This window comes from Agelaius tricolor, unplaced genomic scaffold (assembly GCF_023055355.1).
Source record: "Agelaius tricolor isolate 1412-34295 unplaced genomic scaffold, bAgeTri1.0.p SCAF_1, whole genome shotgun sequence".
NCBI classification, from domain to species: Eukaryota; Metazoa; Chordata; class Aves; order Passeriformes; family Icteridae; genus Agelaius; species Agelaius tricolor.
The window spans coordinates 100,274,975-100,296,446 of record NW_027269261.1 but is presented as its reverse complement, the minus strand read 5'-3'; the positions used below and the strand labels follow the sequence as shown (position 1 = coordinate 100,296,446).

General features: G+C 37.7%; 1 protein-coding gene across 1 annotated transcript in view; it reads right to left on the bottom strand.

Annotated features, from left to right (window-relative positions):
- The window catches only part of EYS (eyes shut homolog), a 791,734-nt gene that overhangs the window by 26,379 nt on the left and 743,883 nt on the right, over positions 1–21,472 (bottom strand). Inside the window, exons 43-46 of the mRNA XM_071445583.1 lie at positions 16,383–16,565; positions 11,094–11,260; positions 10,759–10,903; positions 4,171–4,345 (exon numbers count right to left, since the gene is read on the bottom strand). Of these exons, the coding sequence (XP_071301684.1) occupies positions 4,171–4,345; positions 10,759–10,903; positions 11,094–11,260; positions 16,383–16,565 (670 nt within the window). The remainder of the gene's footprint in view (positions 1–4,170; positions 4,346–10,758; positions 10,904–11,093; positions 11,261–16,382; positions 16,566–21,472) is intronic.

Sequence of the window (21,472 nt, the reverse complement as noted above, 5' to 3'; positions counted from 1 at the left end):
GCAGAAAAGGAGGTGTCCAGGTCTGCACATTCTGACACCTGAATTAGGATTCTATATGCAAGATGGGCATATACTCAATGGAGATCAGAAGCTTAATTAATTTATCAAATTACTTAGAGCAGCTGAGATTAGGCAGATGTTCAGTGACATCTGAAACTCCCTAGAGTATCTTGTGTGACCTCCAAACACTTCTGCAGGAGGAACTGAAACATATCTCAACATCATTTAAGTATGTCAGATGGTGCAGGACATCTGAAATCCATATTGGCATGTATTAGCCCCATCAAACTGCCCAATCCACTGGAGATTTCTTGATACAGTTCTTGAATTTGTTTTGTAGTGGAAAGAGTCTGAGCAAGGAAGGAAATTTCTAAATAAGAGTGGTTTCAAATTCACACAGTGGAAGACCAGAGCATTAACAAAAACCAGTCTATCTTCAGGCTGGAAGGTAAGGAGGGAGCCTAAAGAAGACAAGATTGGAAGAGAATCAGCTGTATTTAAACAAAGAGGACCATGGAATGCTGCAAAAGTGTCCTATTAAATAAGGCAAATTGGATGAAAAATTTTAGACAGCAAATTCACCCCCCAAAACAGAACCTTGTATTGTTTTAAACCATGATTATTAAACAGAGAAATGTCTTTTTCCTTAAAGAGTATGAAAGTTATGTCCTTGTGTTCCATATTGATTCTGTCCTTGCACTGCAAATTTATTTTAATTGAATCTGGCCTAATAACAAGACTATAGAAGCTCTTTTTGTGGGCCGCCTCACACATATGGGGTATGATTTAATTTCTGAAACCTGAGTGGCTGTTCTTTTTGAAAGCTATAGAATACTGAGAAATCCACATGAGGCTTGGAGATATGACAGAAAACTTATTCAAGTCCCAAATTCTTCTGAAGCCACAGCTGATGGCCAAACATATACCCAGGGGTGTCTAAAGTGACACTGCATGCTCACATTCAGCAGATTGAATCCTCTCCATTTTGTCTGATGTTCTGTTCAAATAGCACACAAGATACATTTTTTTTCTTACTTCACAAGAAGTAGCCATAACACCTAGCAGACAATCTTGCTACATTAAGTTTTCTATTTTCCATAATTTTGCATCACAAATAAAATAATAGTGGATATTATTGTCCCTTGAAAATTATATTCTTCATTTTATTATTCAAGTAATTCCCCTTTGTTTTTTAAAACACAGCAGTTGTGCTCCGTTGCTGGCCAGAATGTAAAGATTAATGCTGCATATTTCTGTTTCTATTTAAATCAAAGCATTATCCCTATAGCAACTGAATCTACGGCTTAACAGCACTGCACACTTTCTGGCAGGGTGGTGAAAGCAAGACATAAAAATAGCTCAAAACAGCAACCAAAACCTCTGGAGAGATCTCATTTCAGCAGAGAAAATATTTGAACACAAATCCAGTTCCCTCAAGGACTCTGCTCTTCAAAGGAACATGGATGATTTGAAAATAGAAAGAAGTTCCCTCTGAGAAAATATATTGAGACAACATTGAGAGCTACTGCACTTTGACAGAAATTAGATGTAAGCTACATCCATGTCTCTTTGGCAATGCTTCACTTTTTCTGAGAGAGGAAAAGGTGGCCATTACTGGTACATGCATGCACATATACTTGGTGTGTGTAGACCTAGCTGTGTGACCACGTTCACAGGGGTTTTCAGGTGAGGGAAAGGACGAGAATGTTGACTCCATGTTCAGAAGGCTTGATTTATTATTTTATTATATGTATATATTACATTAAAACTATACTATAAAGAATAGAAGGAAAAGTTTCATCTCAGAAGGCTAGCTAAGCTAAGAATAGAATGGAAAAGAATGAAAACAAAGGTCTGTGGCTTGGACAGAGAGAGAGAGCCAGCTCTGCCGTGACTGGTCACTAATTCCAAACATCCACACCAGACCAGTCATGGATCCACCTGTTGCATTCCACAGCAGCAGATAACCATTGGTTACATTTTGTTTCTGAGGCCACTCAGCTTCTCAGAAGGAAAAATCCTAAAGAAGGATTTTTAATGAAAAGATGTCTGCAACACTAGCTGTCCTGAGATATGGGGACAGGAATAGAATTCAGTAGTAGGTCACTATAAATTAAATGCAAACAAACAAACCACCAGAAAAATCAAATTACACCCTCCTTCCGTCCTTCCTCCCCCCTTCCCCCAGTGCCCCAGAAATTTTAGAATAATCCCTAAACTAATCTGGAATACTGTAATGATGAAAAAGAACTTTGTCTATAATACCAAGCTTGCTATGTTTTCCTGTCACCAGCAGCCATTCTAGCCTGCCACCTGCTTTCCAAATGTGCTTTAGATGCTGCTGGTGGTGGTTCATCTTATGGACATGAAGGTGACTTAGCACAGCTGAGTAAATTGCTGAAGCAAGGATTTAGGTGGGTGGATGGGAGTGGGATGTTTCAGCCCACATTTATGCTTTTTTTTGTCTTGCAATTTTGGTTTTGTATTGCCTCTAATATGCTCATAAGGGGAAAGATGACCATTATCCTTTCTTGTTCCTCAGAAAGATCAAATGTCAAGGGTTTAACAGCTCTGGGAGGATGCTGCAAAGTGCAACAGTTGTGACATGCAGCAGTGCAACAATCAGAAAACAATTCCAAATTATATTTTTTAAAGCATTTCCTTCATTACTGTATTTAGAAGATTATAAAAAGACTTATAAGGGGAATGGGGACCAATCTGTGTGCTAATCTTGGGGTCAGTTTTCCAAATATGAGTACAGTTTACTAGCTTTAGAAGCAGTTTTTTTGTACAAATTTTCTTACAGGTGAAGATTTGTGTCACAGGCAGCAAAACCAATTACCATATAATTCTCTCTCCAATCCAGAGTTAGTAGATTGTTTTTGGTTTGACAGATATGCAAATGCTTTTCTTCATAGCACACAGAAGAACAGATTTTTGTTGTTTTAAGAAGCATCATACAGAGGCTCCACAGTGCAAAGCCTTTTTTCTCATTCAAATCTGTCTTGCTGTCTGCAATGTTTCTAGTGAGTATCTTAACAAGCTTTAAATCAGCACTTTTGCCTTTTTAAAAAATTTATGCAAATCTGTGGAAATAAATGAGCACATGTGAAAGCACATAAGGGGAAGCAAGCATAATTAATCTTGGCAGATACTCTTAAAATAAAAAAATCCTCATCAGCAAAGGTTTTACAGCTGTGTTACAAAGTGAAAACAAAATTTATTACAATGGAAGTGTTGACACTCAACAGCAATTTGGAACTGCAAATGAGCTTCCTCCCTCAGTGCATACAGCCTGGGCACTCAGCTCCATCTACACTGAGAGACAAGGCATGAAAGACCAGAGACTCATATTTTGGGCAACCTCTCCTGGCTACCCCCTCTCATCCCATAGATCAGCCAGGTGAGCAGCTTAGAGATGAGCTGACAGACTTTGAACAATGTTTGGAGCTCCTACAGATTTAAACTGGCTCAGAACTTTCTAATGTTGGACAGTCGGTGGTTTATTCCACAAGGGGTTTTTTAATGGAAAATAATAATTCCCAGAAAACAGACATCACCTATTTTTGCCCCATCAGTCACATTTGGACATTAACACAGTCAAGCTCTCCTCTTTATTACTTTTTCTCTGCTATTCATGCTGCTCACCTAATTTTAAAAAAAGGTCACACATCTAATTCTTCCCATGCATTTCCCAGTAAGTCTGGTTGCCAGTGACTTAGTGGAGCAGAACCAGCCCATGGAATTTGTTAAAAATATTCCCCAGAAATGGTCCTAACATTATTTTAATATTAATGTGTTTGTCTAACTGAATGAACTTTCATCAGCTTCCTTCCTTCCTTCCTTCCTTCCTTCCTTCCTTCCTTCCTTCCTTCCTTCCTTCCTTCCTTCCTTCCTTCCTTCCTTCCTTCCTTCCTTCCTTCTTCTGTTATGAACACAATAAATTACCACAGTTATTAGTCTAGGGACAGTCTATGCTGTGCCCAAAAACATATATAAATATACAAACATATATATATATATATATATATAAAAATATATATATGTTTGTATATTTATATACAAACATATATATATAATATATATAATATATATATTATATATATATAATATATATATAAATATATATATATTACAAACATAAATATATATATATATATATTTACTTACTAAATGGTAGAGCCACTTTCTATGCACTTGCCACCATTTCTGCATTTTATTAAACTGCATGGGGAATCTTTACATTGTCCAACACTGCGACCAGAATTGGGGTGTCCTTCTGGAGTTCCTGGTGATTTAAATCCTTCATTAAGGCTGGTGCGAACTTGAACATCAAAAATGCAACCTCAAAAGTAGAAAGAAAGAAAGAAATTAAGTTTAAAACAGATAGTGAAAGGCAAAACAAACTGAACAACAGGGCAGTGTCGACCCTCAGTGAGTGGGTTCCTCCAGAATATCTTCAGTGAAGGGGCAACCATACCATCTACAGAAGATAAAGGTAGGCCAGCTACTTTCTGTTCAGGCAAATGAGTAGATGATCAGAAGTCCTTCATTTAATGGTGGGTAAAACAAAGGAAATATTTTCTTAAGGAATAGACAGTATATAAAGTCAGTGATTAGATGCAATTTTGTGTTTACACAAAATTTGAGTTTATCATGCTCTTACAGGAATGTTTCTATATCAGATAAAAACAGTCACAAATCCCAAAAAAATATAAAGCACCAAAAGGACAGCCAACCAACCAACCAAAGCCCCAAAAACCCAAGGAAAAAAAAGAGAAGGACAGCAAGAAACCTACTTAATATAAAATATAATAGAATCCAAATGTCATCAAATAATATAATGCAAATAAGGAATGTGGACTTGAATTTCCATAGGCTGAAAAGGACCCTTTCAGGTAATGACTCAAATTCTTCCCTTCTCAAGTGAATGCTTCAGTCCTTGGTACATGCAGATCATGTCACACAAGACATTTTTAGGTTGAGGTAGACTGCTTCTTCAGGCCCTTAATCTCAGAAAATAATTTAAAAAATTAACATATACTAGTAAGGTAAATACTTCTGGGTCTGTTGCTTGGTCCTGTGGCCAAGTGACCTGGCATGGTCACAATTTTATTATCAAACTTTTATTACTTTCCAGAAGAGTAAAGCTGCATGCAGACTGCCACTGGGAAATGATCCAAAGATTATTCTAAATCCGTGAACACAGTAAAGAATTGTTTAGGAAAACAATAATTGTCATAAATATTTGTTAGGGAATATTGTAATAATTTATTTGTAAAAATGTTTTGTAAAGATGATCGAGTGCCAGTGCCTGGATCTATGCTCTGATTTTCTTTTAATGTCATAATCCATTGATATCCCAAGTGAAAGGAGGAGCTAAAGCTTCTGAGTGAAGCAGAGGTGTTCCCTACTTGCTCCTTCCCAGCAGCTCCTGCGCAGCCTGTGAGCTTTCTAGGGACTGCCTCTTTGGAGACACTTTGCTCTGCCTGGTGGTGTCACAGGATAGTCAGCCTTATGGGTCAGGCTGAAGTCACCAGTATTTCTGGATCATGTTTATGACTCCATGTGCTTATTTCTATACAGCAAAACCAAAGATGATGCCATATAATTATATAATATAATATATATTTTTTTTATCAAATCCTAAATGACCTTTCAAAATGTACCCCAGCATCCAAGTGATGTACAGTCACATTTAAAGGTAGCCTTAAACATTTTTGAAATGTCATCCGGATCTATACATAAATATATGTACAATTTCAAACTAAAAATCAGGTTTTAAACCACATTAGTTAAACTAGTACATAAATGTATCTGAAAATGCCCAGAGCTTTCTAAACATGACTTATAAAATTTAGCTGAGATGGAGTGAATTCCTACAGTGCCTGAAATCACAATAGTTGGAATTCAGCAGGGCATCTCAGAGGCTCTCTGCTTAACATTAGAAGCAGGGAAAAGTTATGATACGGAGATGGCAAATAATCATTACACTGATTTTAAAAGCAACACTTAACATGAGTTTTTGCATGATTAACTGAAATCACAAAAGAAATAGACTTGCATCTGAAAGACCCAATGAATATACAATGTGGTTTTTTATAGTTACGTAATTTTTAAAAACAAAATATAAGTAATATCTACAAGCAAGATAACTATTTTAACCACAGTTTCATGATAGTGAAAGTAGCTTTCTTAGGCTATTTCCATATTTCACACATTTTGTAGCTCTGTCTATATTGACACATAACTGTTTATTCATAAACTCTTAATATGTAATTTAAAAATAACCTAGTTTGATGATTATTTGCAATCTTTGTATTATTGCCTCTTTGCTTTTTACAGGGTTGTTTTTTTAGGCCACCTTATGCTTGGTAAATCCTAGCTAATGTTTCATCTCTATCAGTAGCAGATAAAGCATGCTCTGTTCTCCTGGGTCTTGCTGGAGTGCTAAGCAAAAGCAGCCCAGAGCTCTGCGTAAACAATGGAAAGCACAGTGAGTCCTCAAGGACTTTCAGGTCATCATGGAAAATAAACTGGCATTTGTGTTGATGACTAGCTTGAGTGCACCAACCACAGTTTAACTGTGCCATCTAGGTTAGGAACAGTTCTTGAGCACTGGTAAACAAAGCATGTAATAGGTACAAGAGTGTTTTGGCCCAGCTAAGTTAAACTGAATCTTTTATTTAATGAGTCAGAGCAGCAATTTGAGCCTGTTGTAGCAAGCACTACACAACCTTCTGCAGAGGGATCAGCTGATGAATGTGCCTTGTTTCTGACCTGAATTTCCTTAGCTCTGCCAGTTCTGGGCCCCTTTTAATGAGAGACTGCCAACTATTCTGAATAATGGAGAGGTTTCCTGACACAGCCAAGTTTGCAAGAGGAACTCAAAGTTCCTGACTTTGTGAGTTAAACTTGGCGTGATTTTGAACATCAGTTTTATGCAAGTAAACAGAAATCAGACACCAAGACTGTACACTCACAGATGGTATACTACCCTTTTTTTGTAATCTTTTGAATTGTGGCTTCTTAGACCACACCTAGGCCTTTCTATTACCGACCTTTTTTAGCATCAATTTATTTTATAGCTTTCACCCCCAGTCAAGCAGAGCTCATAAATCACTAAAGAGCCATTAAGTAAACTTGAGGGATTTTCATAAAATATATTACTTCACTGGTCACCTTTACTTTTTTAAAAATTTTTTCTGATATACCCTTATCACACAAAAAATTTTTCTTATAACTTCTTGCTAGGATCCCTTGCTCACTTCTAAGCACTTGGTGCTAATTTGACTAAAAAGTACACAAAGCAGGCATTTTCAATATGTACTAAAAGTGCAGCAAGAGAACTGACAAATAGATACACTGATAAATATTTTGTATCTGAATGCAGTACTGAATTTACAGATTTCTTAAATCCTACCTATCCTTAAATGCTTTTCTTTTCCCCTGTCTTTCTTTGCTGTTTGTGAGTGCTGGTCTAAAGAATGGCCCTGACAGTGACTACTCAGGTCTTCTCAGAGCTGTGACCCAAACACCCAGAGGTACCTGTATGAATCATACAGCACTGACTAAAAGCCTGTTCAGAACTCACTGTCCTTCTGTGACATCAGTGGTGCAGGAACATAAAGATAAGTAGTCTTAACCTCGGCAGTCTTGTAAGGTATTCTAGCTTATTATGAGCTTAAACTTTGACTGAAAGGTTATATTTGTATCTGTTTGGAACTCAACTGTGTTCTGGGCTTACTCTATTTTTAAAAAGTAATTGCAGTACCTGCAATTTTATTTACTTTGCAAAATCATTTATGTGAAGAGATGGCTCTTTCAGCATGAAAGAGGTTCTTCAACAGTTCAGCTTTGTGGTAAGAGTTTCTTTAGCCTATTTACTCCTTTTAATAATATTTGCTGTCAAACAACAGATAACTTCTATAGCCATGCTTCATCCTGCTTAGGAACAGGACCACAGGAACCATCAGTTGCTTCTCTTTCTCTGCTCCTCACCTATTTCTTGATGCAAGCCATGGCTCTCCATCAGTTGGATTGATGGCTAGAGACTGAATCCTGCAGTCATGGTAGCACAGAGCATGAAACATCAGAATTCTCCCTCTTTTGTCCCTGACACCAGATTTCTCTCTGCCTCTTTCAGAGATGGAAGGGCTGGAAATTCAGCTGTAACTTCTAGCTTTTCCCAAATAATTTTCTGTTTCATTTTGTGTAGATGAGTTGTGCAGACCTTTGAACATGAGTCAGTTGGTTTCACACTCCCTTTTCAGATTGTCCATTAATGACCAGGCTGAGTCTCTTTGGCCACAAGACTTTCAGCTACCTAAACCTCACATTTGACTTTTTAGAGCATCTGCAGTGTACTCAGAAAACTCTCAAGGTCCCTTAGTTACCCTGTTATAGGAAATAGAAAAAAAGCTGAGCACTAAAGTAAACAATCCCATTTACAAAAAGCTCCAATAAGCCCCTAAGGAACCTCAAATTCAGATAAAGTGCAAAGAACCTCAGAGTCCATGTGAACTTGGCTGCTTCATCTGAGCTCTACCAGTTTTCAGCTTCTCATAGGAACTGAATGAAAGTTTGCAAATTGCTTACAGTACCATCAAACATCCTTCAGCCTTTCAAAAGGATCTCTAGGTGCTGAATTTAATTTCCTAAATTAAAAATTCCACAACTTTTGATTATTAAACGACAATTTCTTAAAAATATTTGTGTTCAGTTTCCTCCTCCTCTGTGGAAATGTCTTGTACAAGTGCTAAAGGCATGCAGGTCATGGTAGAAATAATCTGAAACTGTAATTGTACAGAGTAAAAATCCTAAATTATTGCACACTGACACTGGGGACATTTAGTCTGCAGCAGTGAGGCTGGTCTCAATGTTTCTTCATCCAGTAGTGATCTCTTACAAAAGAAGAGGTACATTCCTTAGAATTAGAAGCAAAATGGTTTTAATAAATCATGTCTTTAAAAGGAGTCAACAGCAGGGTTCCAAAACTCTGAGTGGTTTAATCAACTATGTCCTAGATAAATTTATCTTGGCTGGCACTTCCAGAGTTTCTGTGAGATCCCTACAGCTGCAATTTGGCTGAAGTAAAATAATTCAAAATTTTCTTCTCTCACAGTGGTATTGCAGTTCCCACTCTGGAAAAAAAAAAAACTATGGAGGTTTATTTTTTATTCTGAAGATCCTGAGAACTGAAACTGGGGAGATTTCTGAGCTAGAAGAACAAATGAGATGCTGACTACGTAAGAAAACATTGGAGGAAATTGATCATAGGAAAGTGTAGATTCCTTGAAAGCCACTGTGCATTGGAGAACAGAGACAAGCTGCTGCTGGGAACAGGAGCATGGAATTAATTAGCAAAAAATAATAGTCTCAATACTATAAATGCTAGGTACATAGAGAAAACTGTTTATGTGCTACATGTTTCCCAAAATTTTGCAGTAATACTTCTTTTTAAAGAGCATGAAAAAAATCAATAAATAGTATGGTAACTAACAGTACATGAACTTTGTGGTTTCTGAAAAGTTATTGAAAATATTGAATCTGTAGAAATTTGATCCTTACAATACATTTGTAACATGAGGAATCTGGAAAACTGAAAATATTTGTGCTTAAGTAAAGCATTAGATATTCCTGTCAGTCACCCCTAACATTAGCACATCTATAAAAATGCCCAAAGTAGTTCACAGATATTGACCCTCTGAAAACAGTCGCACTGACATTATGTTTTATGATATGCCAATTTGCAAGCTGCTTAGAGGCCATGAAAGGTATAACCATACAATCCATGCTTCCTGAAAAGACAGAGACAGAGGAGATGTTAATTCATATGACATTCTGACTGAGAAGCTGACTAAGAAATGACAATATGAAATTGAATTTGAGGAAATGTCAGTGTAAGAAAAAAACGTGAAGTAATGGCTGGAAATAAAGCAGGTACATGGGCTTAATGGAAATGCAGTGTTTTAGTGCATTAAAGTGAGTTTTATTGCTATGCTTGACTTTCATAACATACCCTCAGTTTCATAACTGAGAACCCACACTCTGTTTTACTGTTGCAAAATGTTTTCTTTTCGTTTGAAAGGCTTTCCAGTGCTTAAAATTAATTGAAATTTTACCTTGTAAATATCAAGAACATTGTTTCTTTGGAAATAAAGAACAAAAATAAAGTGTTATGAACAAGTCCTTTGCTTCATTGCTGATCTGGTAGGAGTTGAAAACAGATTAATAAAACTTCAATATCAGTTTTGAGGTAAAAATTATTATCTGCTTGATAAATATTTGCAAAAGGAATTAGCTAAGTCTGCCTCGAGACCTAGGTCATAATGTCAGGAAAAAAAAAAAATCTGATGTCTTTCAGAAAGAAGTTTTCAGTGTGCAATCTATTACCCAAACTAGCACTGCCAGTCACAGTGGAAGCAGAATCTAAACTACTTCAGAGAAAGGAAGTCATTTTGAAGTGATGCTGTAGAACAGGGACACATAAGAAGAGGTTACATGGCAAACATTACAATGGAAAAGTTCCATTTTAGCAGAAACTGAAAGTATTAAAATTATTTAGCAATGCCTCTTTTTGCATCATCTTAGTGATCTTAGTTTCTTAGTTATCAGAGTGAAATAATGAAAAAGCCACAGGAAATTCAGCCAAGGAGATTCTAGTTTGTTTCCTGATAAGGCAGAGATTGCCTATGAAAGAAAGATAAACAATCTGATGCATGTAATAAAATGAATTGAAAATTGTGCAATCTTTACCTTGAAAGCCATTCTTAAATCTGGGTCCCTTTGGTAGGAGCTCTGGCGTGTACTCACGATAGCCTCCCAAATAAAACTGACTGAAGACATTGAGTCCAACCAGCCTTCCAGGAGAAGTGACAGTTTTATTCTTCTGATCATCCACCTTTCCATGAAACATTAATACTTGTTACAAAAAAGGGGTTTGCCTTTATTTAGGAACTTCTAGTGAAGAAAATCCTCCCAGCTTTACAGGGAAGCACAAAAATAATAATTACATTTTCCATGTAAAATGTGAAAAAACACAGAGAACACTTTCATCTAAAGGCTATCTTAAGGATATCCTTCTTTTTTACCTTCAGCCAGCCTTTCTGGAGATTCCTGCCAAGATGGATGACATGAATATTGAGTGTGAGATCGAGTGGTTTGCTAATGATTGTTGCTGTGCCAGAACCTAGGTTGTAGCTATATACCACTCTCCCATTACGGAGGCCTAGCTCCAAGAAATCATCTCCATTCAGACCTGAAAAAACAAAAGAAGGATAACTACTTATTCCAGGATTTAGTGAACATCAGTGTGTAAAATATACTCCAAATCCACTGAAAAATTAGCAATTTAGCAAAATAATAGCCAGGAAGCTTATGAGTTTACTATATATTTCTAATATTCTCTGTTTAACTTGTAATACTCTTTCTAGTATTATTTTGCATTTAAAATAGAAACTGCAGAGATTTTAAACATTTATAGGATTTTTGACAGAAGATTTTTTTCATACTACAGTTAAGTGAGTGATATCCACAAAACCTGTCAACCCTTCAGCCCTGGTGGATTTAGCAGTCATTGCTGTTCCTTCCCCCTGGAACATAAATAAATTTCAACTTCCTCCAAAATCTTAAAAAAAAAAAAAAAAAAAAAAAAAAAAAAAAAAAAAAAAATTAAAAAAAAAAAAGTTGAAATTTCAAGTTGCAGGTGAGAATAGGCCCTGACTTAGTCCTGTTCCAGAATGCTTTCAGCTTTCATTATAGGTACTTCAAGAGCCTCAAAACCAGAGGACACCTGCTGCTCTGAGGCAAGGGGAGTAACAGGGACATGGCTCTGAAGAAGCTTTTGCAGCTTCTATCAAGCTCCTTCAGCTGCCCTTGACTCAACAGCACCTGGAGATTTATTGCACCTGCCCCTGATTGAGGCAGCTCTAGGATGTTCATTGATGGAATTTCCTTGGTCAGCCAAGTGCTTTAATTCTTTAAGCCTTCTTTCAGGTTAGAACTGATTGATTTTCCAGTTTGCAGTAAATAATTTAATTTTTTTTACATTTCAGCCTCCATGCTATAAGTGTTGTTTGTGCTTTTAGTAACTACAGTGTAAAATGTCATTTGCAGGAATTTCAGTCTGACATAAAGCCCATGAGTAAGAGTTCAATTTCTCGACCTGGTCATGCAAAATAAACACATTTTTACACTGTCATCTTTAAAGAGCATTCAGTCTCTCTCCTCATGCAGGCAAGGGAGGAACCACCATTGATTGGAGAAAACCTGATCAACTTGTTTTTTTTTTATCAACCCCAACCTTTTTTTGTTTATGGTAAAAGAATCAGGATACAAACAATGGTGAAAGTGAAGAATGTTCTCACTTGTGCCTTAGGACGACCCAAATTGAAATTCAAAGCCATCCATTTCTTTTTACAACTCTCCTGTGAAATCAAGCAATTCAGTGCTCAATTTCATGCCCATACATGGTATTTTATTTGATATTTTCTTCTGTTTTCATAAGGTATTTGTTTCAGGGAAGGTCTCCCTATTTGCTCCTCCAGTGTCACATGGTGGCTGCCATTTAAAATGTGTGTTTTGATGCCCCTGTCTCAAATGCATGGGAAATTTTCTTCATTTGCAGAAGATAAAGTAGTCTTTTCCCCAGGAAACAATGCTACTTATATTGACCTCCCACTAAAGCTCTGCACACAGCTGCTTCACAGCCAAAACTGCCATATTCCCCTTATCTCATATCCTGGAAATGAATCTGGGGTGTACTGTGCTTTTTCTATACAGAAGTTTGTTTTTTCTATAGAGTTACTATTCTGATGCAATGGGAATCTATAGAAAAAAGAAAAGTAAATCCTTATTCCAAAGAATATAAATCCACTGCCTCTGTAGAAAGTGTGCAGCTACATTCAGTTGTATAGAACACAAACACTATTCATTTTTTATTACAATGATTGGTTCATGATTTATTCATAAACTGAATGAAATCCCATTGCTTTCAGTTACACTGGCACATTACCAGTGAAGGACTTCCAAACTGCAAATAGCAATTCTTTTAAAAAAACCTTTACTAAAGTTTCTGTTTTCAGCAGTGTCTACAATGCACTTATGTCATTTGACCAGCAAAACTAGGGGAAGCACATTAAAGACAAACTGTTATTTAAAAGGCTTTTTGATTTTTTAAAATGCTTTTCAGAATTAAAGTGTGTTAAAGACATGCAATGTAGCAGTGTCAGTACTCTACAAAACTGACTGGATAGTGAAGATAGTCATAGAATCATAGACTGTTGAGAGGTTGGAAGGAACCCTAAAGATTATCTAGTCCCAACACCCACTGCCATGGGCAGGGATACCTTTGACTAGATCGAGTTGCTCAAGGTCTTATCCCTGGCCTTGAACTCTGTCAGGGCTGGGGTAAAATAGAATAATGTTAATAGTTTGCATAAATGAGACAGCTTTAAACTTTAGCTATGTATTGGGACAGAATTTTATAGTAACTCACAAGAGGTTAGCTATGAAATTGATGCCTGTGGTTTGGGCAGAGTCAACACTGGAGGGGAATCAGATAGGGTGCTGCAAGAGAATGTTGACTACAAGAAATTGGATGAAATGGAGAAAGGGGAAAATTTCAAATTAAATATTAAAAAATGCTTCCTTAGTGGAAGATCACTAGCTGTGAAAACCCTCATGCTTCTCCTATTGAGAGCGCTATTGCTCAACACTCAGGAAATTGTTAAAACAAGAGCATCTTCTTTGGTAAGAAACTGCTTTTGTTGTTAAAATGTGGGGTGCTCAGTCTACCCAACCATTAAAACTAAGGAGAAAATCACAAATTATCAACAACATTTTACCATCACCTCATTGTTCCGTGTTTCTTGAGCCTTGCCCTTGGCAGGTGTGCTGCTGCCCACCCGTTGTTCGACATGGGGATGCAGCAATGCCTGACTGCTGTACCACAGTGCTCACACACACAAATCATATGCAAAGTAATAAAAAGCCAGGTTTCTGCCTGGCAACTGCATAACAAGCCCAGAATGTAGTATTCTCATTAATAAAAATGACACCAGTAAAACTTTTTTTAAAAACTCAGTTCAGTCAAATATGATTCCAAGACCTACATTCCACAGTGACTTCTGACAGTTCAGGGTACACCCTGCAGGCAGGCCTTTTTGAGACAAATTTTAGTGCAATGTATCTTTTATACTTAAGCATTTTTTTTGGAGTTCTCCTTTGATTGTTGTAACAAAAAAGAATCAGATTATTTCATACCATTGGTGTTCTACATATCGCATTTGCATTTTCTCCATCCTGAATAAAGACAATGAATTAATTGGTATGATTTTTGTTTGGTTACATTTCCTACAATTGGAAATGTTTCAAACAGGTGTTAGAAATTCAGTTCCCAAGGCTTCAGAAACATGTTTGAATGTGGTGGTTCATTCTTGTTGTTGAAAAGAACTTCTAATGATTTCTTTGTGTTCATATTACAACAGAGCTTCTTATAAAAATTTAATGGTGCAGACATTGGCTTTTGAATGCTGTTTTCTGAACGATTAGATGGAAAGGTTTTAGGTAATTACAACTCTGTGCACCATTTCTTCTCAGCTACCCAAAAAAGACAATATTTCATCCATCCACAAAAATTAATAACAGCTAGTGACAGAAAAAGCTGCCTGCGAGTGAATGTGACTGTCACAGGATTAAAATGTGGCAGGATGAGAGCTCTACCTGGATGTAGTTAAAATGATTGAAATGGAGTTCAGTTAGCAGGATCAACAGGTTTGATCAATCAGTCTCTTGCTGAAGTTTGGGAAAAAACTTAGCAAATTCTGATTTCCACACAGATAGAAGCAGAGCTAAGTTTTGAGTTTAAATCCTTTCAGAGTGGTTAATACCAATCTGTGTAGGCTAATTTGGGTAATCAAACTGATAAATTAAGTACCAGGGTCTCATAGCACACTAAAGTGCTGCTGAGCTGCACTAGCTAAATTTGACAGGATGTTTGCAAATGAAAAGTAGCAGATTTAATTATATCATAGATAAACTGCTGAGCTGTCCTACACTAACAATTTTTCATTTGCATTGCAATACACTAACAGTCTGACTCCTGCAAGTCTGCCACAAGGAGAAAGGGGAAGAAGCCTCAGAGGATATAGGAGTTTAAATAAAGAAATTTAGTAGAAAGAAAAACCTAAGAAAATATCAAATGTATTAACATAGCACATGAGGTATCCCCTGTATCCTATTGACATGGTATACTGCAATAGCTTTGTTAGATATATATGTAACTGCATAATGCCTCCCCAAAACTGATTTTTAATAATGCATTTTGGGACCTCAGTATGTTAAAACAACAAACAATAATTTGTCCCCTACTTCATCCTCCTGAAACATTAATTTTCTGACACTGTTCAGCATAAGTGTAGGGTTCCTGTAGGTCAAGGGCCATATCTGCAAAACTCATGTGATGTTTCAGATATGGTAAAATACCTACTAAAGTAGTAGAGAATTCTATCACACTTAAATCACTCTCCTGCTGTGATAGGTTTAGACATAAGACACATCATCCAACCTCCCTTCTCAGCTTCAACAATTCCATAGGACAGCTCCAAACCCAAGAGCTAGGTCATGCTCCAATTGCAGAAATTATTAAGATAAAAATAAATTTTCCTTCTTATGAAGTATCTATGAGTGGTTTATGTCTGCATCAAATTATATAAACTTTTCCTCAACTTTCATTAGTATTATGGCTTTTGTTTGGAGTAATGCTGAGATGGACAGAGCACAGGTATTGTTACCCATGCCCTGCTGACACCATGCAGGCTGCCACAAAGGGGTGCTGTGGAGAGATACCTTAAGTATTGATAAAATCTTAGTACAAATACTCTAAGTAGATTTAAATAACTTGCTTCTCAGCTGTGTTAATCAGACCAAATTGAATGCTTTGCTACACAGACTTTAGCTCAAATTACTTGTGGCTAGCTTGGGTTAACTTGCATTGAGAGATCTCAGGGTTTAGGGTCTCCTATTTTATGTGAATAACACAGAGTTCAATGATCAATAATGAAATTTTTGTTAACAACTGACAAAAGGGAACCTTGGCCTTCAAGTTTCCATCAATTTTGTTCAGAAATACATTACCTCAGATTAATTGTTGATTTCAATTACTGGAAGCAATTATATTTCTCCTTAATAAAAAGAAACATTTCTACAACCTGTTAGATTTCTTTGTCTTTACAAAACAGTACAGTTTTGAAGAGATTATTTTCCCACTAATGACATTTTATCTTAAATAGAATCAAGAGAAACCTGTGCATATTTTTTATCCTACTTGTTCAATAAGAATTTGACAGCTTGTAAGGATAAGTGATACAAATAAAGCCTACCTTGGCCCTTCTGTCCAGTGAAAAAAATCAGGTTATCTTGTAAAGCTGACTGGTGGTTTGCCAACTGAAATTTCAAGCGAAATTCATAGTAGAAGGTGATATTTGGGATTGTAGAATAAGCTAGGAATGAGGTATATCCAAAGACATCTGTGCCGCTGAAACTTGGCTGAGTAATATTAATAGCTGTATTAAAAAAAGAGTAAATTCAGTGTTAGGGCAAAAGGTCCAACAGACTTATTTTAAAAAATGAATTTTTGGCAACTACTGCCATCTCCTGGATGCTAGGTAACATTACTACAAATAACAGTAATATTTAATCAAGACTCAGACAGACAAAAGAAAATACAGAAAGAAATTTTCCTGTTAAAGGAAATGCCATCTCTAACAGGAATTTGAGTGAAAGTGAGTACAAGAATGTGCTGACAAGGTTATGGAATGATAATTCTTCACAGGTAGAAGAAATAAGAAAAAGAAGCATCATACAAGTATGAATTTGCAGCACAGTGAACAGGACCCACATGAATTGCAAATAAAATCAAGTCTATACCTGTCTGTACAGAAAACAGAGCGCTGGTGCTGCGTACCCACATGGCTCCTAGGGCTGGCAGCCAGTAGCCAGACTGCTGTAGTCAGTTCCTGGAGCTGATGCTCAGAGATCACATAGTGCTTGTATTGACAACATGGTTCAGTAAAAACAGGAGAAAGGAATGACAGCTTAATCCTGAAAGGTCTGGGACTAGATTTACAAGATTCGAGCAGTTACCTCCAACCAACCTGCACCCCAAACGTGACTGGACACAGCTTTATTAATGAAGGCAGTGTGAGGGATGGGGGGAGGAAGGAACACAAATCTGCACCGTGCACAAACCACATGGGGAAACGCTAGTCAAGGATTATAATACTCCCCAGGTAAATCTATATTAGCCTAAGTTCATCTAAGCACCTAAATGCTTACAGGGAGGGAGAAAAAATACCATGTAATTATGAAAATGTCATCACCACCTCCAGAGTGTGGAATCTGTTTCTAAATTTGCAGCCTGGGAAAGCTGCCATATTTGCAATGATGTGGCAGGAATTTCCTTGATACCTGCATCTGAGAAAAGGTGCAGACACAGGCATGGAAAACCTTTTCTAGCACAGACTTGGAATTTGCAGCAGTACAGAGTGTACTGTCCCATTTATTGAGCACTACTCCACACATGTGGCACATTATGCCTTGCTCTTGATCTTAGATGGGAGCCAGAAAATATGAAACAGTGGTTTTGTCCTAATTAGCAGGACACTGGAAATGAGTCTGAACACAACCTCAAGCTTCAGACCTCTGTGAGTCATGGACTGAATTGGAGGCACAACACAACTCCCCCATATTTAAATCTCATGTTAGTTTTAATCCACCCATATTCCCTTAGATTACTTGAACATGACTGAAGGAGTCTCAAATTCTGTATTTTTGCTAATTTAGAAAAATATGACACACAGACTGCTTCTTTGATGCAAAGTATTCTTCCTTTCTTTTTTCCTTTCTTTCTTCCCCCTTCTTTTGGGTGTCTTTATGTTTATTTAATAAACCACAAAATGTTTAAGAGACGAGAAGATTTTAAAATAAAGAAGTCCTTTGTGCTTATTGTTTTTTCCTGCTTCAATTTAAAATGGGAAAAGCAAATTCTCTCATGTACCTTCGCAGAGCCAGGTAATTTGGTTTGCTGGCAGACATCACTGAAGAGTCTATTCCTGATAAGTTATTCCCAACAGGAATTCTTTATGCCCAGGATGAGGTATGCCTTTGTGTCAGCTGTTTCCTAGGAGCATTCTAAGTGGGGAGTTATTTTCTTGCCTTTCTACTTGCTCCTTCCAGTATTCCACATAAAGCTGGATTAAAGATTGACAAAAGGCCTTCTCAATGCAAGGAGGCCACAGACCTGTTGGAACAAGTCCAGAGGAGGCCACTGAGTCAATCACAGGGCTGCAACACCTTTCCTGTGAAGACATGGAAGAGTCTGAGAGAGCTGGGGCTGCTCAGCCTGGAGAGGAGCAGCTCTGGGGAGACTTGTAGCAGCCTCCCAGAACATAAAGAGGGTTTACAAGGAAGCTGGGGAAGGATTGCATGAAGACCATATGGAGCTATACCTCCACCAGGCACATAGTCCTGAAGGGGATAGTACTTTTTAAGGCAGTAAGAGTCCTGTGGGTATTTTTAATGGAAACTGTGATGCACTATTTTGGTTTACATATTCACAGTTTTCTCCACTGTGCGGAAGAAGTTTCTCACACCTGGTAGAAGTCAGATGCAGTATTAATTAACCACCCTATCCTTAGCAGGTAGGCACATGTTTGCAAATAGTCCTCCCTATGCTGGTCTCTGGAGAGTAAAATGTATTTAGAAATGTTAATTAGTAATGAGTCAAAAGCTTATATTTCTGGCTGACTCAATCTATCTAGCTTGACAGCTATTCCATATTTTGTCTGTCTCTGAACTGCCACTTACAGATTTTATAGCACATTTTTAATCATGTTTCTTGTCTACACCAAGTATTGTTTGTCAAAAGATCTTTATCGAATCACATAAAAAAGTGAAAGGTCATCAGTAAATGTGCATCAGTGTTTGAGATTCACTTCATACAATGACCTTCATTAATTTGACTTTAATGCAGACTAGTTTACCATAGTCGTACATATATTTAACTTAAAAATTGAAAGAAAAAGTAATAATCCTGTATGAAAAACACAGTGATTGGCAAAATCATGTGAAACAAAACAGCTCCACCTTTCTTATAATTCTCTACCTTTTCATTATAAAGCTATGGAGCCAAGACTGCAGAAAATTGCATAATCTTTTCCTTGGAACACAGTCCTTCTAAACAGTATTTGTAAAATGTTTGAGGCTGGTTGAATTAGCAGAGGGCACAGCTATCTTCACTGGGTTATTTTTCTTTTCCAGTCTGGACATCATCCAAACTGATTTCTACTCTTGCTCTTGTAGTGTACAGTCTGAAGTGGTAGAGAGCAGAGATGTGTCCCAAGAACTTTGATTATGAGCCGTGCTCGCACACTCCAAGTAAACACTGTGACTAAAATACACATTGCTCTGACAGAGTACTGAAGTCTTTTATCAACTTTTTGTCCTTGATCTTGTCCTGTGTCTCCCTGTCAGTTCTATGTCATTCATCATTATGCTTTTCTGCATTCCCAGTATTGAGCAAGTAATAATGAATGATATGTCCCATTGACTCACAAACAAATAATGACAAATTATCCCATTATATAAATGTATCGATGTGGTTGACTTCTTACTTCCCTAATATTGTATATCTCATCAGAGCTGAGCACGAAAAATGGGAGATAGAAAAAATCAACTATACTTTGAAAAAAATCTTAGAGGCTCAATTTCACTTCTGAATTCTCTACCCCCCCCCCCCCCCCCCCCCCCCCCAACTGGCACAAGGTGATGGGGCACATGGGTTGTGGATGAGGCTACTGCCATTCCCCCCTCAGAGAAAGAACTATTCATACGCTTTCCCCATTCCAGTATGGGGTCCCTCCTATGGGAGACAGTCCTCCATGAGCTTTTCCAACATGAGTCCTTTCTATGGGCTACAGTTTTTCACAGCATGGGTTTCCCACAGGGTATTGAACTGCTCCAGTGTGGGCTCTTCTCTTCATGGGCCCGCAGGTCCTGCCAGACCCTGCTGTGGTACAGGCTTCCCATGGGGTCACAGCCAGGGATCCTCCATGGCCTGCAGGTGGATATCTTCTCCACTGTGGGCTCCATGGCCTGGATGGGGACAGCTGCCTCACCATGTCTCAACCCTGGGCTGCAGGGGAACCTTGCCACGCAAACCCACTTTGCTCACTGGAAACTCTGGGATGTCCAAGGAGGAAAAGATAAGGGGTGTTAGAGCTGCAGGGTGGTGCAGTGCCAGCTGAGGGTTCAAGGTAGTAGTAAAATACTCCTCATGTCTGTAAGACTGTTGTATCAAGAGTTAGTGATCCACTTAATGGCTCATTCAGGTGTATGACTTTCCCTCCCCACGTCCAGGACTTATGGAATCCTTTTGTCTGTCTTGTGGCATCAGTAATTATGGAGTCATCAGTTTTACTCTGGGAACTGAAATTTGAAATAATAAAAGTGACTTCACTGCTCAGAGATGAAACTATGATTGTGAAAAACTGCTAGTACAGCAGTGACATTAATAGTGTATGAGTGTGCCTGTATGTGTGTTTTACAATTTTTATGACATTCATCACATTGGAGGTGTGGGGGAAATTAAGGCCCAGTGAAAACAAAATAACTGAGAAAATAAATTCTCTTAAACAGTAAGAAGAGCAACCCTGCAGTTTTTTTAGCTGAGGAAATTCCCTTTAGGCATCTGCTACCACCGAACTGCACAACTCAGTCTGCAGACCCAAACAACTCTGAAGGTGACATTGAGTGCCAAACATAGCTGCACAGAAACAATTCGCTTGCAGGCTGATTTTCACTCTACAGAACTTGAAGCAAGTGACTATTCCCACTTTAACGCTTTGAAATTAATTTTATACATGGGGGAATACATCCCACAGAAAACCTGCTGGAATTCTTGGGGCTGTGAAACATTACTATAAGTGTTGCTCAGAAATGTTTCAAGGAAGAACCTTCCAGATTGCAGTGAATGACCCTTTCCAGGGTGTGTTTGCTAAATACAGTGTCACAGTTAGGACTCAGCTTCATGTTGTCACATATGTGAACATATGTGAAACTAAACCACTGAAGTTTGGTCTAAAACACTGCAAATGACACAATTACTCATTTTAGCAATGCCCATGCCTTTGAAATCCTTCTCCCTTTAAATCTACATTTGTCCTTATAAAGTGCTTGCTCTTGATTCTCGGCTCAACAAAAGGCTTCCTGTTATGACCAACATCTCCCCAAAAGAGCCCCATTTCTTGTGCAACATCATATTACCAACAACACCAGGTGTACATTTCCAGTCCTGGTGAATGAACCATTCCTGCTTCACTTGCATTTAGAAGGCCATTACCATCCCTCAGTATAATGATACACTGATATTTACTATTTAGGAATTCTGCATCTTATATATCAAAATTTCTTA